This window comes from Gadus morhua, chromosome 4, assembly GCF_902167405.1.
Source record: "Gadus morhua chromosome 4, gadMor3.0, whole genome shotgun sequence".
Lineage (NCBI taxonomy): Eukaryota > Metazoa > Chordata > Actinopteri > Gadiformes > Gadidae > Gadus > Gadus morhua.
In genome coordinates this window covers 4,788,899-4,803,347 of record NC_044051.1, presented here as the reverse complement: position 1 = coordinate 4,803,347, position 14,449 = coordinate 4,788,899, and the positions used below count along the sequence as shown (strand labels likewise).

At 48.5% G+C, this 14,449-nt stretch overlaps 1 protein-coding gene across 3 annotated transcripts in view; it reads left to right on the top strand.

Annotated features, from left to right (window-relative positions):
• The window catches only part of syn3 (synapsin III), a 104,323-nt gene that overhangs the window by 82,764 nt on the left and 7,110 nt on the right, over positions 1-14,449 (top strand). For all 3 annotated transcript variants that reach the window (XM_030355041.1, XM_030355040.1, XM_030355039.1), the window contains 4 exons: positions 6,637-6,699; positions 11,693-11,835; positions 13,317-13,391; positions 14,286-14,388. In XM_030355041.1, coding sequence (XP_030210901.1) covers positions 6,637-6,699; positions 11,693-11,835; positions 13,317-13,391; positions 14,286-14,388 — 384 coding nt within the window. The remainder of the gene's footprint in view (positions 1-6,636; positions 6,700-11,692; positions 11,836-13,316; positions 13,392-14,285; positions 14,389-14,449) is intronic.

Sequence of the window (14,449 nt, the reverse complement as noted above, 5' to 3'; positions counted from 1 at the left end):
GTTTACAAAAATAGGAGATCATAAGGTGAAATACAAGTACTATGCAGCAACATATGCTCCTGAAACACAACGGTGAGTTCGGGAAAGCAGACCCGCAGTAAGTGTGTCGGCTATTTTCACCGCCGCAAGACGCAGCTGTAATCCTGGCCGTGTAGAGAACATTACAACGCTGAGTATTTTTTTTAGTTAATTTGCTGCCGTTTTATTTGCAGCTTTAAATTATTTGCAATGGTTAGGCTACTTGTTTCTTTTTCTTTTTTTTTTTGCAGGCCTTTGTTCGACGTGATTTAAATTGTGGGAAGCATATTTATTTTTGTAAGGAAAACGTGTTTTGAACGTTTGCAAAAATAAAGAATGAATACTCTGATAACTCTGACTGTTTTGATTCTGAAAAAGCATTCCATGTTTTGTTGGTAATATTGCCGTTCATCATTAGGCCTATTCCTGCTGCAGATGCGTTGCATTCTAAAAATAGATTAGATAACAAGTACTCGATTGATCCTCGAGGAATTCATTCGATCACACGAGTTCGGAATTTACTACTCGTGCCCATCCCTACTAACTAGAGTTAGCTAGCTAGCTAAAGCTCTGAGGTTGCTTAGAGGGCTATAGAGTTAGCTGACCATAGCGCTGTGGTTGCTAAGGGCAACCAAACAGCATCTGCATTTTTGTATCGGATGATTCCCATGTAGAGCATATATGTTCTTTAGTTTGGTTCTAATTTAAACTTTGGTGCAACAATATCAACTTGTGGGCATTTCGTCTCGCTGATTACTCGGGTTGGATGACAGCGGTCCTCATGGTTCACGAGACTGTACTCCTCGGTATGAGGCAACATCACATGCATGCTAACCCCCTTTTTTCCCAAGAAGATATTATTGTTAACCCATGGAAAAATAGGAAGAATACAAAAAAAATCCTCCAAATTTTCCTTTAGTCTAAGAAAAACGCTGATGGCTTTCGCAGGTCGACCCCCGGCTGGTGGGCTGCGCTTGATTTAGGAGCTAAAGAATAACGTGAGGTTCACGACCCCATCGGTAGGAATAGTACTGGAACGTCGACATCTCGTTGGAACGCTGTCTTACGGTACGCTTAAATATAGCCTGCGTTCAGTAGTATAAGTAAGTGGAACGCTACTTATTTGACGCTAGCACAAAGTCAGCTTTGTTCTGTGGACGTTAGCGCTCTATATGGTTATGATGATAAAATAATAATATAGTAACAAAACCACAAATTGTTATTTTACCCCACTGCAGCTTTTAGGGTCAGCAATTGTCAAAATCCAACCGCCATTTTTCTAACGTGAAACAACCCAACACAAGACTTTTTTGAGTTGATCAAATCAAGTCTTTATTTACTTTCCTTTGGTTTATCCAAATCCAAGAAGTGCGAACAACACAGAAACTATTCTGAAAGTGCAAGCAAACCTCTAGTGTACAGGACTGTTGAATCAACCTATTACTGAGGTTAATAATAGCGACATTCATACTTCTCATTGTTTTGTTCAGGCTAGTTACGTGAAAGCCAAACCGGTCTGGTCAGTGAGAAAAATGGCCAACAGGTGTTCAGCCTTCCACCTGACGCGTTTCCCGCCCCCGTTTACGTCAATAACCGAAAACTTCCATTGTGGAAACTTCCATTTCCTCGGATCAGGCGCTTCACAGCTGTGGCCCTCATGGAAACACCAGAAGCAATCGGAGATGAAAGACAGATGAATCCACAATTCCACAGGAATAATTATCAAAGCCATTAGCGAGCTGGTGCAGGACATGATGCTCCTTGGAATGGTTGGTTTTGTGGTGTGTGTGTGTGTGTGTGTGTGTGTGTGTGTGTGTGTGTGTGTGTGTGTGTGTGTGTGTGTGTGTGTGTGTGTGTGTGTGTGTGTGTGTGTGTGTGTGTGTGTGTGTGCGTGGAGGCAGGTCTTTGAACTGTGTGCGTCATGCTTTAACACTTCAAGGCTCTTGGCATTGGTTTTGTTTGTGTTATTTACTAGGATACTTTTCCAGTCATCTTGATAAGCATCAGGGCAGTTAGGCCGGCTAAACTAAATGATCGGGGGAGCCGTGGCGGTTTGGCATTGTAGCTGACTGAAAAATATATCTTAAACGAACATTAATACTCAATGTAGTTCATTTAGTAATCATACATTTTTCGAGGTACTTTACAGTATTATTCAGCACATTGTACTATACAGTACGGGCCTCTACCTGTGTCCACGCAGGTCCTGAGCTCGTTATCTAACACATGGTACTCCCTCTCTACTAAGGAAAAATTGAAATCGGACCCCAACCCGGACAGGACAGCCCCCCGCCCCCACCAGCGGCCCCTGGCCTCATGTCTCTCTCCAGGGGCCCACAGCTCTCCTCCGTCTGCCTGTGTAGCTTACGTCTGCGTGTGCGGTGGTGGAGCCGTCTGAACGGCCTTGTGGGTCGGGGACCTCGGCTGCACTCGCCCACCACCAGCCCTGGAACACTGCCTCTCTCCGCCGGCCTCTTGACGTGGGAGGCTGGAAGGGGTCATCGTAAAAATAATGAGGAGGCCGTAAACGTAGGACGCATGCGCCACATTTTCCGGCGGGACATTTGATGTGCCGTTTTTTACCGCGTCACGGAACGTGACACGCTTTGCGCCGAGAGCCGGAGACGTGGTCGCGCACGTCGAGTCGGGGTCTCCGCCGACGTTTATCAAGATAAGGAACGCCACGCTCGACGCTTGGCCTTGCATCGACTGACTGTCTCTCATATCTCTTGTGGGGTGTTTGACCACGGACATCTTGAAGTTGTATAAAAGTGTATAAAAGGTGGCACTAATGAAACTAATTGCATTGCGGCATTCGCATAAGACAGCGTTTTGGCTTTTTACCCCTTTAAAGGTGACATATTATACCACCAGGTGTGACTGTGATTAGCCATCACAAGCCTTTTCGAAAATCTGCTTCTTCTGACGTCACAAGTGGGCGTGTCCACCTAGATGTGTGCCGGATAGGTCAGTCTACCAGGACGGATTAAACGTTGCTCATCTATCCATTATAAATCTAGGTGGACACGCCCACTTGTGATGTCAGAGGAGGCCGATTTTCAGAACGGCTTGTAATGGCTAATCCCACTCACACCTGGTGGTATAATATGTCACCTTTAATGCACTGGAAACGTCGAGTAGACAGACTGCACAGAAGCACTGAAACAGGGAGGTGGCGTGAGATGAAGCGTGACTCGTTGGGTTGAGTTGTCTTTCAGTTTGACTCATCCTCGGCCTTGCTTTCCTTATCACAGGAGCAAGGTCCTTGACGCAATAGAGAACACTTTGGTGCAACTTTCATGCACGAGTCCCACACACTCCATATATGTCTGCAACGGGCAGCATGACAGCATCACTGGGCGGGAAGAACGAGAAAGTTCTGGTTGTGGTGGTGGTGGGGGGAGGGGGGGTGGGGAGGTTGTTGGTCTTGCGGTGACGATAACAAAGAAGGAATGTCTCGCTGAGGTGTTTCAAGTCTGGGATGGGGGCGTGGGGAGGGGGGTGAGTCAGCCTGAATGATCCTATTGTGTGACGCTGCATGGCTAGCATATGCTCCGTGCCACGGCGGCCGCGGCCGCGACAAGGGTGGCGGCGGCGGGCTTCCCCGAAGTATTCCCTACGATGTCGCCCCCCCCCACACCTCACCCCATCCACCCGCCCGGGAACGCCCGCCCCCGTAAATCGGCCCCAGACTTTGTTATGGAATGAAAAAGAAAAAAATCTGCCGCCGTCTAAATGAGCTTCGTCTGTCTGGTGAGTTTTCTTTCCCACTTAATGTCTTTACCGGGCCGATGGAAACAAAGAGCCCAACGGTGTTTAAATAAGAAAACCTTATAACCGTAAAACACTGCCGATGAAACACAAGCCGGGGACGAGAACGCCCCCACGTCCGAGAAGGCCCGTTGTCACAGCCTCCAGCCGGTTCTCCCCCAACACAGACGGGAACAGTTTTTCTCCCTCGTGAAACAACCTCATAAATGGACGCCAACGACCGTAATGCGGCGACACGTTTAAAGCCGCGTAAAAAACTCAACTCGCTCTCGTCCGACGGAATATTCCGAAAAAAACATCTGCTCCTCTGAACAGAACAGCTTCCCTGCAATGGAGTTCTTTCCTAGTGTCTGGGAAACTAAGACCAGACGAAGACCAGAGGGTCCAGCACCCACGGCGTAGTGGAAAATGTAGGCTTGTCTGCGCCCTTGAAATGTCCACATATCCCGTTTCTTGCAAAGGAACAGACATTGATTCTTGGGAATGTTTCTGTTGATGCCACGTTTTCAACCGCCCAAAATGTCTCTTAACTTTAGGGGTCTCTCATCATCAAGGGAGAGCCCTGTCCATTTAACGTCCATTCAACTGTCAAGTTATCCAAATGAAGTCACTCTTTAAACATCTCTTGAGAATGATCCTGATTTCTGTGGTTATGTAAATCTCCAGTAAGACCAGCATATTTCCTCCCATGGGACTGGGAATGTATTGATCTCCAATATGAGTCATTGGTGGGTCTTAGATCAATACAGGCTTGGAGAGTGAGGGAATGTCTGGTGTCTGGGCAGACGTTACTTTTATTATTATTCCCGGTGTTCCCCGACCTGCTTCGGGACGTCAGAGGGTGGGGTCTCCTGAGGTGCGTCTGTGATCACGCGGGTGTCTGCCATCGTGCCTGGTGGAAATGTCTTGTAGTAAAATCTGGAACAGAATCTGGTGGGTTTTGTCTCTCACTCACTCACTCTCTCTCTCTCTCTCTCTCTCTCTCTCTCTCTCTCTCTCTCTCTCTCTCTCTCTCTCTCTCTCTCTCTCTCTCTCTCTCTCTCTCTCTCTCTCTCCCTCTCTCTCTCTGTCCCCCTCTCTCTCTCTCTGCCGCTCTCTCTCTACCTCTCTTTCTACCCCTCGCTCTACCTACCTTTACCTCTCTCTCTCTCTCTCTCTCTCTCTCTCTCTCTCTCTCTCTCTCTCTCTCTCTCTCTCTTTCTCTCTCGAGATGGACGCTTACTATTTCTTCTCAGACACCCGCTAGGTTCAAGGCGTTCCCATTGGTTTTCCTTACTATGAAAGTCCCTCTTTTATTTTACTTTCCGATCTTTTACGGCCTTCGGGCGTTAAAGGAACAGTCAAGGGACTGGTTATCAAAGGGGAGGTTGTTCAAAAAGATGTTGGTGTGACAACATCACAATAAAAACACTGCTGTCAGTTTCTTAGTTGAACAGTAGCGCCTGTAGCGTCAGAGTTAGCTACTCCTGAGTTTAGCTTAGTGTCAGTTACCTACTCATGAGTTTAGCTTAATGTCAGATTTAGCTGCTCAGGAGTTAAGCTCAGTGTCACTCATTGCTACTCCTGAGTTCAGCTCAGTGTCAGAGTTAGCTTCTCCTGAGTTTAGATTAGTGTCACTCATTGCAACTCCTGAGTTCAGCTTAGGGACTGAGTGAGCTGCTCCTGAGTTTAGCTTAGAGCCAGAGTTTATCTTCTCCTGTCATGTCCCCCGTCAGTGCTTGGTGTCTGAGTTGTGTGTGCTGGTTTTCTGGTCGTCTTCCAAGCTCAGAGCTAGCCGCAGCTAATTTGACTGGATTGATGAACTGATTGCCTTGGAAAAAAAAAGGTTTAAAGTGTGGAAAGTCCCGAGAAACACAGCGGAAGAGATTTAGATCTCTGGATAGAATTATGGTACAGTACCCTTTGAGAAGCCAAGATCTCTTGGCTTGAACAAGATAAGAGGGTCATTCATCTGAAACTCATTACTGTCGCGTATTATCAAATGTATCCAAGAGTCATTTTCTGAGTTCATCAGTACAGAAGGAAGTGTGGTTCATTGTCCTGTGTGCAGACCTGTTTCTATATTTAACCCCCTTGACTGCAATTCACTTGTATAAACAATGGGGGCGTTTTTGAAGTCATTTGTTAGCATTACGAGCTCTTCAGTGACATAATCTTTGAGGAACTAAAAGCCGGCGGTCTGTGTCTATGTTATATCAGCCCAGCCCATAAAGCTGTGGTCTTGCACCCTGTTCCCAGAACCTTCCATTCTTCTCTTGTAGAACGAACCAGAATTCTTGGCGATCTACGTCAGGGATGTTTGAGAGCAGAGAGCACCGGGTTCGATGCCGTGGCGTGGGGACACATGTGTGGTGTTAGCGATCAATTTTAGAATCACGGCAAACCCAAGGAAATTTTATTTATTTCTTTCAATTCCTCCCTGAAGGACTGTATGGACGTCATGAACGCTGACAACTGATTTCTGTCTGTTTAGATGTTAACTGTAAACGTTTTGCAGGAATTGGAATTGACACCCATTGTGTGGCTGCATTCCTGACGTCAATAAGGCATTTTACTAGACTGGTGTCATGTCACAAAACATGTTTTCGTTTCCTTGTTGTGTTTTGACTATAATAAAAAGTGTTGAAACTAATCTGCCCCAAACCTAAATCCATCTGGCTTAAACCCTTTTGTTTTGTTATCTTTTGAGTTGCAATATGTTATCAATCACATAATCAATCCCATCAACACGTTTCATCCTCTATGAAGAATAACAATGAGGATGATGATGACGATGATGATGATGAGAAAGTGTGAATGGCGTGATTGTTGATTAATCGAGACGTCTTGTGTCTTGTTTGTCCGCAGGGGACCACACCCACTCTTCCTACGGTGGTCAAGATGGGACATGCTTACGCTGGCATGGGCAAGGTGAGTTCCCATAAACACACCCTGTACACGTACGCACACACAGGCACACACCACACACACACACACACACAAACAAATATGTCCATAGGCTTCACACTCACACAGAAATATTCCCAGCATAAACACACAGGAACAAACACACAAACACACACACACTTTACGCATACCAACCGACTCACATTTCTCACAAGCAAACATTGACCAATCCACCCACATTCAACCGAACAAATACACACTCTGTCTCTGTCTCTGTCTCTGTCTCTCTCTCTCTCTCTCTCTCTCTCTCCCCCCCTTTTCCATGTCTCTCTCTCTGTCCACCTCTACCTCTTTGCCCCTCTCTCTCTCTCTCTCACATACACACACTCATGCAACGCAAACAAACATACATACACATTCTTGAATCACAGCCAAAATGTTCTTGCAATTTGTTAAGGTCAGTGAATATTGAATGTTCTGCTTCGGGTGGCTGTCGATGCTGGTCACAGAAAATCCTTCATTAGGTCAGCTGATCCACTGAATGTGGGGTTTGATCCAGCATGAAGGCTAGTCGGGGGTGTAATGTAAGCACTATTATTAGGTAGTGACTTCATACACTTTCATGAAGGGTGTCTCAAAGGGAATGAGAATACATGTTTAGCTCCGGAGGTAGAGCGGGTCGGCTGGTAACCGGAAGGTTGCTAGTTCGATCCCCGGCTCCTCCTAGCTAGAGTGTCGAGGTGTCCCTTAGCAAAACACCTAGCTCTAACTGCTCCCGACAAGCTGGCTGTCGCCCTGCGTGGTTGACTCCGCCGTCCATGTGTGAATGTGTGTAAGGACCTTTTTTAAGTCGTTATGGTTAAAAGCGCTACACCCTAAATGTAAATGTCCGACTTTCTGAGGGGTGCCTATAAATCGAGCAGATTGACGTCTGGGGAATCGAACCCAGTACATTTTGTCCGGTTTGAGCGCGACCCCCCCTAGCCGCTGGTACCCCCTTCCTGCCCTCCTCAGTCAGGCAGCATTCCCATTCCCGGAGCAGACTCCCTCCCTGCTCCCACAGTTCACAGCGGAGCACCAAAGCCCTTTTTTTCTGGAAGCCGCGGCAAACAAATGGCCGCCTCCTACATTCTCACTCCTCTGCGAGGTCAGTGGAGTCAAGCGAGGAGATGCCCCCTCCCCCCCCCACCTCCCCCACCACACACACACACACACACACACACCAGCACTCCGACGGCCTGCATCATGTCTGTACTTACAGGAAACCCCTGGCACAGACAGAAAGAAACAGACAGACGGACAGAAAGGCGGGAATGGGTAGACCTATAGGAAGTGCCCCCCCCCCCCCCCCCCCCACCCACCCCCCCCCCCCCCCCCTGACTATGGAATGTGAGGATGTGCGTAACACGTGGGAGACGGAGTTGGGGGAGAGAGCGAGAGCGTGAGAGAGATTAAGATGGAGGGACAGGAAGTGAGAAGCGTGGACATGCTTAGAGAGACCAGGAGAACATTCTTGGTGCGTTAGTCAGAGATGAGAGAGAGAGGTGAAACAATATGTTTTATCATCCGTCGTACCTTCTGTTGGACGTATGGTGTACGTCCTGACACTTAATGTACGCACTTATGTATGTATCTATCCTTGCACTTAAAAATAGTACTTAGCATCGTGTAGCGTCTTATCCTAGCTATCTTCGTTGCATACGGGGAATGGGTTAACCTAGCGGTTGTTAGCACTTGTTTCTATGAACCTCCTTACTGTACCGAAAGCGATATATTGCTGTTTTTCTTTCATCTGACAAATGGACTTATTCTAAGTCGCTCTGGATGAAAGCGTCTGCTAGATGCCCTGCATGTAAATGTTGTTTGTGTTCGAGGCCAGGTTTCGGTACCACACAGCTGTGCCGTTGCGGTTGATTAAGAGAACACCATCACACCGTCACACTTCACACGCTTCCATGCGACCACGTCCGTGATGGATGAGGCCGGAACAGGGAGGAGGAGATAAGCGAACCCCCCCCCGGGTGTGCACCTCAAGGCCCATCCACCGCGCCTCACGTGTATTACATCACAAGTACAACGCAATGAAACCCAATCATAACGCTTTTGTTATCTTGAAGTCGTTCCAGAAGAAAAGGCCCATCTGGAACCACTCCCACCACCCGATGTTATTTATAATAAACGATGACTCTGGGAATAATAATAATAACACCATGAAACCGTACTCCATTGTGTGTGCGCGCTCCAACCGTTTTTTTTTCTTTCTTCATCTTCGTAAATCGCCTTTACTGCATCATCACCTCACGGTCGCACCTCATTGGCTGTCGGGGGTGTTGCGTAACACCTCGGATGGCGCCGCGTGTTAGCACCCGCGCGTCGCTAGGTCTCGCCCACACAGCCGCGGTGCTGCCTCGGGGTGTCGGCTGGTGGCGTGCAGGGACAGGGTGTGAATTGTACACGCTCCGTGCTAAATATCTCCCTCCGACGCGGCTGTGACCTGTCATCGGTCGTTCCCTCACTCCGAACTTTGGTTTATCTTTATTCCGCGAGCGAGCGGATCGTAAAATTGCCGTCAGTGACGGAGTGGCCTGGCCGAGTCACTGAACGACTCCGAGCTGTTTATATGAGACCTCTCCGGCCTGTTTAGTCTGTGGTTGGCCTGAAACAAGCTCTCTGGAAGCCTGTTACATGGAAGCAAATCAGCCAACCCCCAACGCTCTGAATGCATCACCATGTTCATAGCGATGGACATGTCAGTATTCACAATGCAGTATTCTGTTTCATTTCCCCTCATTCCCTGGCGAGGTGATATTCTGGGATTAACGATGTTGTTGCACTAATTAAGATGGATTAAGTAGCTACACGCCTAGCCAGATAAACAGCTAGATAGCTAGCTTATATTCTAGATAGATGTTTGCCATTGATTCGGCTTGTGCTTTTGGCCTTTGAGACAGATAGCTGTGCTGTTGATGGCTGTGTCCAATAGCAAGTGTTTGCTTCGCTCTGAATGACTCATTCATTTCGATCGGAACAGTGCACAACACATACAGTCCAGCGTACAAGTGCTACGTACGCACATGCTAGAACGCACGCACACACTGGCGTGCACGCAAACACACGCTCTGAGTTTATTGGCCTATAAAATCATCAAAGCTCTTTTCCACACTGTAACCGTCATGTGCATTTTGTCGGTTTGAAAGCAAACCATAACTCTCCACATTTTAATTAGCATTTATTTAAGGTTAATTAGGTCCCACAGCAAAACAGACGTGTTTTCATGTGGCTTTCAATGTTCTCGCTGGATTATTTGAAGTCTGCTGTGGTTCCTTGGCTCCAGTTACAAGTCGTTTGGTTTGTTTTGCCCGTTTTATCAAGTGTTGACGTGTGTTTTGTGTGTTGACTTGAACGCACCCTAAAACACAAAGCCACAGCACTGGAATTGCAGGAGTCTCAAACTGCCAGGAATGGATGTGAAGGAAACACATGTTTAACTGATTCAAACTGACACAAAAAAACAACACAAAAACACAACTCTCTCACAAAACAGCACCCTAATTTATGAAGCTGTGTCGTGGCATTTGATTCATGGGCGATGTTGAAATCAAAACATTTGCATCCATCTTTCCTATTGCTCTTTGCAATCTTCATATAAAAACTGAGAGACAGAGAACGAAAGATACACATTGAGACTATTTCCCTGTGTACCATTGAGCCACTGAGCAAACACTCGCCAAGAACCTGAGGTTGAAGTCAGGTGATTAAGGTGCAGGGAGAGACTGTGTCACCTTCAAGAACCTGTCCAGCACCCGGCACCACAAGTTGTGGTGCCGGGTGGTGTGTTGTGGTCCACAACACACCACCCTGGAGTCTGTTTTCCCACACAGACACACATCATCATTACAATAGCATGCAAACACTGAACTGCACCGGGACCTGTTACTCACACTGACACACATCATCATTACACTAGCATGTAAACACTAAACTGTCCTGGGATCTGTTACCCACACGGACACACAACGTTATTCACAAACCTGTGAGGAGTAGTAACATGCAAACACTAAACTGTACTGGGATCTGTTACCACACACAGACACACATCTTCATTACAACAGCATGTAAACACTACACTGCACGTGGATCAGTTTCAAAATGGAGGCAGGGCTGCTTCCCTTCCCCACGCCGTCCCAGAGTAGCACAGTAGCCGCCAGCCCAACGCGGAAGGCCTCCCACGACAGAGAACACGACACAGCACTTAAAAAAGCTAATTCACTAAAAGCCACAAAAAAAAAGGGAAAAAAACACGACAGGATACACTCACACCTAATGAGCCCGGACACGGCAGGAAAACCCCGGGCCTAACCACGCTCTCCCCTCCACGTTCCCGTCCTGTTCCTCTCCGGGAGCCTCTCATTACGCTGTCTGTTTTAAGTGCGAGAATTCCTTTGGGATCGGAACTACGACTGCCGCTGTGCTGTGATGGCCGTCCTTTGTGATTAAGCTGAACGAGCCGGCTGCTCTCTCTCTCTCTCTGTCTCTTTCCCTTTCTCTCTGTCTTTCCCTGTCTGTGTCGCTCTCGGTCCTTGTCCCTGTCGCTCTCTCCCCCTCTGTCCCTCTTTCTCTCTCTCTCTCTCCCCCTGACCTTCTTTCCCTGTCACTCTCTCTCTCTCTCTCTCTTTCCCCTCTCCCTCTTTCCCTGTCTCTCTCTCTCTCTCTCTCCCCCTGACCTTCTTTCCCTGTCTCTCTCTCTCTCTCTCCTTCTCTGTCCACCTCTACCTCTTTGCTTCTCTCTCTCTCTCTCTCTCTCTCTCTCTCTCTCTCTCTCTCTCTCTCTCTCTCTCTCTCTCTCTCTCTCTCTCTCTCTCTCTCCTTCTCTGTCCACCTCTACCTCTTTGCTTGTCTCTCTCTCTCTCTCTCTCTCTCTCTCTCTCTCTCTCTCTCTCTCTCTCTCTCTCTCTCTGTCCCCCTCTACCTCTTTGCCTGACTCTCTCTCCCCTCTCCCCCCCCCCCCTCCCCTCAGATCAAGGTGGAGAGCCAGCAGGACTTCCAGGACATCACCAGCGTGGTGGGGCTGGCCGGGACCTACGCCACCTCAGAGCCCTACGTCCAGTCCAAGTACGACATCCGCATCCAGAAGATCGGAGGCAACTACAAGGCCTACATGTAAGAGCAGGCCTCGTCCAAACCCCCGCCCCACACACACACACAGACTCTCCATCAGCACGCGCACACACACACACACACACACACACACACACACACACACACACACACACACACACACACAAACACACACACACACACACACACACACACACACACACACACACACACTCACATACACTTCCTCAATCTCTCTCTCTCTCTTTCTCTCTCTCTCTCTCTCTCTCTCTCTCTCTCTCTCTCTCTCTCTCTTTGTCTTTCTCTGACTCGCTCCTTCACACACAAACAGGCACGAACGCACGTACACTCTCACAAAGACACGTCCTCTTCTAGAGAGCGAAACACTCAAGAGTTTAAAGTACGTGTTTAAAGAAGTGAGTTCAAAGTGTCGCTGCGAAGTGGCGGACGAGCGCAGCGACCATGACGCAAACTTTCCACCGAGCCGTCGCCATGGGTGACGTGCGTAAGACGTAAGGCGTGCAGGTGGCAGACATCTCCTGCTGTTTGCTCAGCCCATGCGGGGGGAACGGGGGGAACGACTCGGGTCAAGTTCCACACTGACCGTCTGTCCGCTAGTAATGCGCTGAGCGCAAGTAGCTCAGTAGGTAGAGTGGGTTGGCTGCTAACCGTAAGGTTGCTGGTTCGATCCCCAGCTCCTCCCAGCTTAGAGGTTCAACGTGTCCCTGAGAAAGACACCTCGACCCCAGTCTGTATAAGCTAGAAAGAAATCATGATGATGACCCACCATTACTCCGAGGACACTCGACTTCCTTTCCTTTCCTTTAGAAATGAGATGCAGACCAGTTTGAATACTGGGTTGAACTGCGCTCAGACACTTCAGAAGACGTTTAAGCATACATCCATGATGCATTATGACTACATTATTAGTTTTACCTCCACTAATACAAGCACTGTGGGCCTGTATTATAAAGACGGTACTGCTTCAGTCCCTATGACCTACAGGTAGAGTTATTTGAAGTGAGTACGTGAGATTTAGGAGGCATATTCATTGTATGCATCATCATCATCATCATCATCATCATCGTCACTCCCACTCAGAAACACTCCACCTCATGCGGTGTGAATTCTACCAGGCCGTGACCATGTGACCTGCTGTCAGCCAATGAGTCAGCCAATGAGATCGCTCAGCCATAAGGAGAACAATCAGTGCCCCCTCCCCTCTTTCAACACGCACACACTCACGCACACATGCTCATTTGCACACAAACACATGAACACACACACATGAACACGCATACACACACACACACACACACACAAACACACACATATCTACACACACACACAGAGACACAGACTCAACACAGTCCAAACATTAAGATAACATCTGTCTGTCCACTGAGTCCAGACATCAACAAGAGGACAGATTGACTCAGGTTTGTGGTGTTCCCGCTGTTATCTTCTTTGGTCGCTCGGTGCGACGGCGTGCCTCCTTCACTTCTCCTGTTTTCTTATTCCAGGAGGACGTCCATTTCTGGGAACTGGAAGGCCAACACAGGGTCAGCCATGTTGGAGCAGATCGCCATGACGGACAGGTGGGCGGGCGACTGTGCCATGATCAACCAATGACCATGCAGCATTTTGTAAATGTGTGATGTCTCGTGCGATCAACTGTCTCACCGGGGTTTCCTTCAAACCTTCTGATAGAAGCTCATGGCTTCATTTTGACCAATCACATTCAACATCATAAAACTGTTAGAGCAACTGTTAGATTGGTACGCCATTTTGAAATGCGAAATGCATTTCATCAAAGCTGTGTTTGTGTAGTGGTTACGGATCTGTTCCTCGGGGGGTCGTCAGATGATTAGGGTGTGGTTCTGATGTTCTGAGGTTCTGTTGAGCAGCATGTGATTCTGATGAGGTTCTGATAAAGTTCTGTGTGTGCGGATGTGATGAGGTTCTGATGAGGTTCTGAGGGTTCAGCGTGTCTGTGGGTGTGTTGAGGTTCTGAGGAGGCTCTGAGGTTCAGCGTGTGTGTGGTTCTGGGGTTCCGTGTGTGTGTGGGTGTGTTGAGGTTCTGAGGAGGCTCTGAGGTTCAGCGTGTGTGTGGTTCTGGGGTTCCGTGTGTGTGTGGGTGTGTTGAGGTTCTGAGGAGGCTCTGAGGTTCAGCGTGTGTGTGGTTCTGGGGTTCCGTGTGTGTGTGGGTGTGTTGAGGTTCTGAGGAGGCTCTGAGGTTCAGCGTGTGTGTGGTTCTGGGGTTCTGTGTGTGTGTGGGTGTGTTGAGGTTCTGAGGAGGCTCTGAGGTTCCGCGTGTGTGTGGTTCTGGGGTTCCGTGTGTGTGTGGGTGTGTTGAGGTTCTGAGGAGGCTCTGAGGTTCCGTGTGTGTGTGGATGTGTTCCAGGTACTGCTGAGGTTCTGAGGTTCTGCGTGTGTGTGGTTCTGAGGAGGTCCTACGGTTCTGAGGTTCCCTGTGTCCCCGTGTGCTCCAGGTACCGCGTGTGGATCGACTCGTGTGCCGAGATGTTCGGGGGTCTGGAGATCTGTGCCGTGAAGGCGGTCCACGGGAAGGACGGCAACGACTACATCATCGAGGTCAGTGCATCGCGTCCTGGTCGTTTGAACGGCCCCTGGGAGGTCATGAGGGGTCACGAGG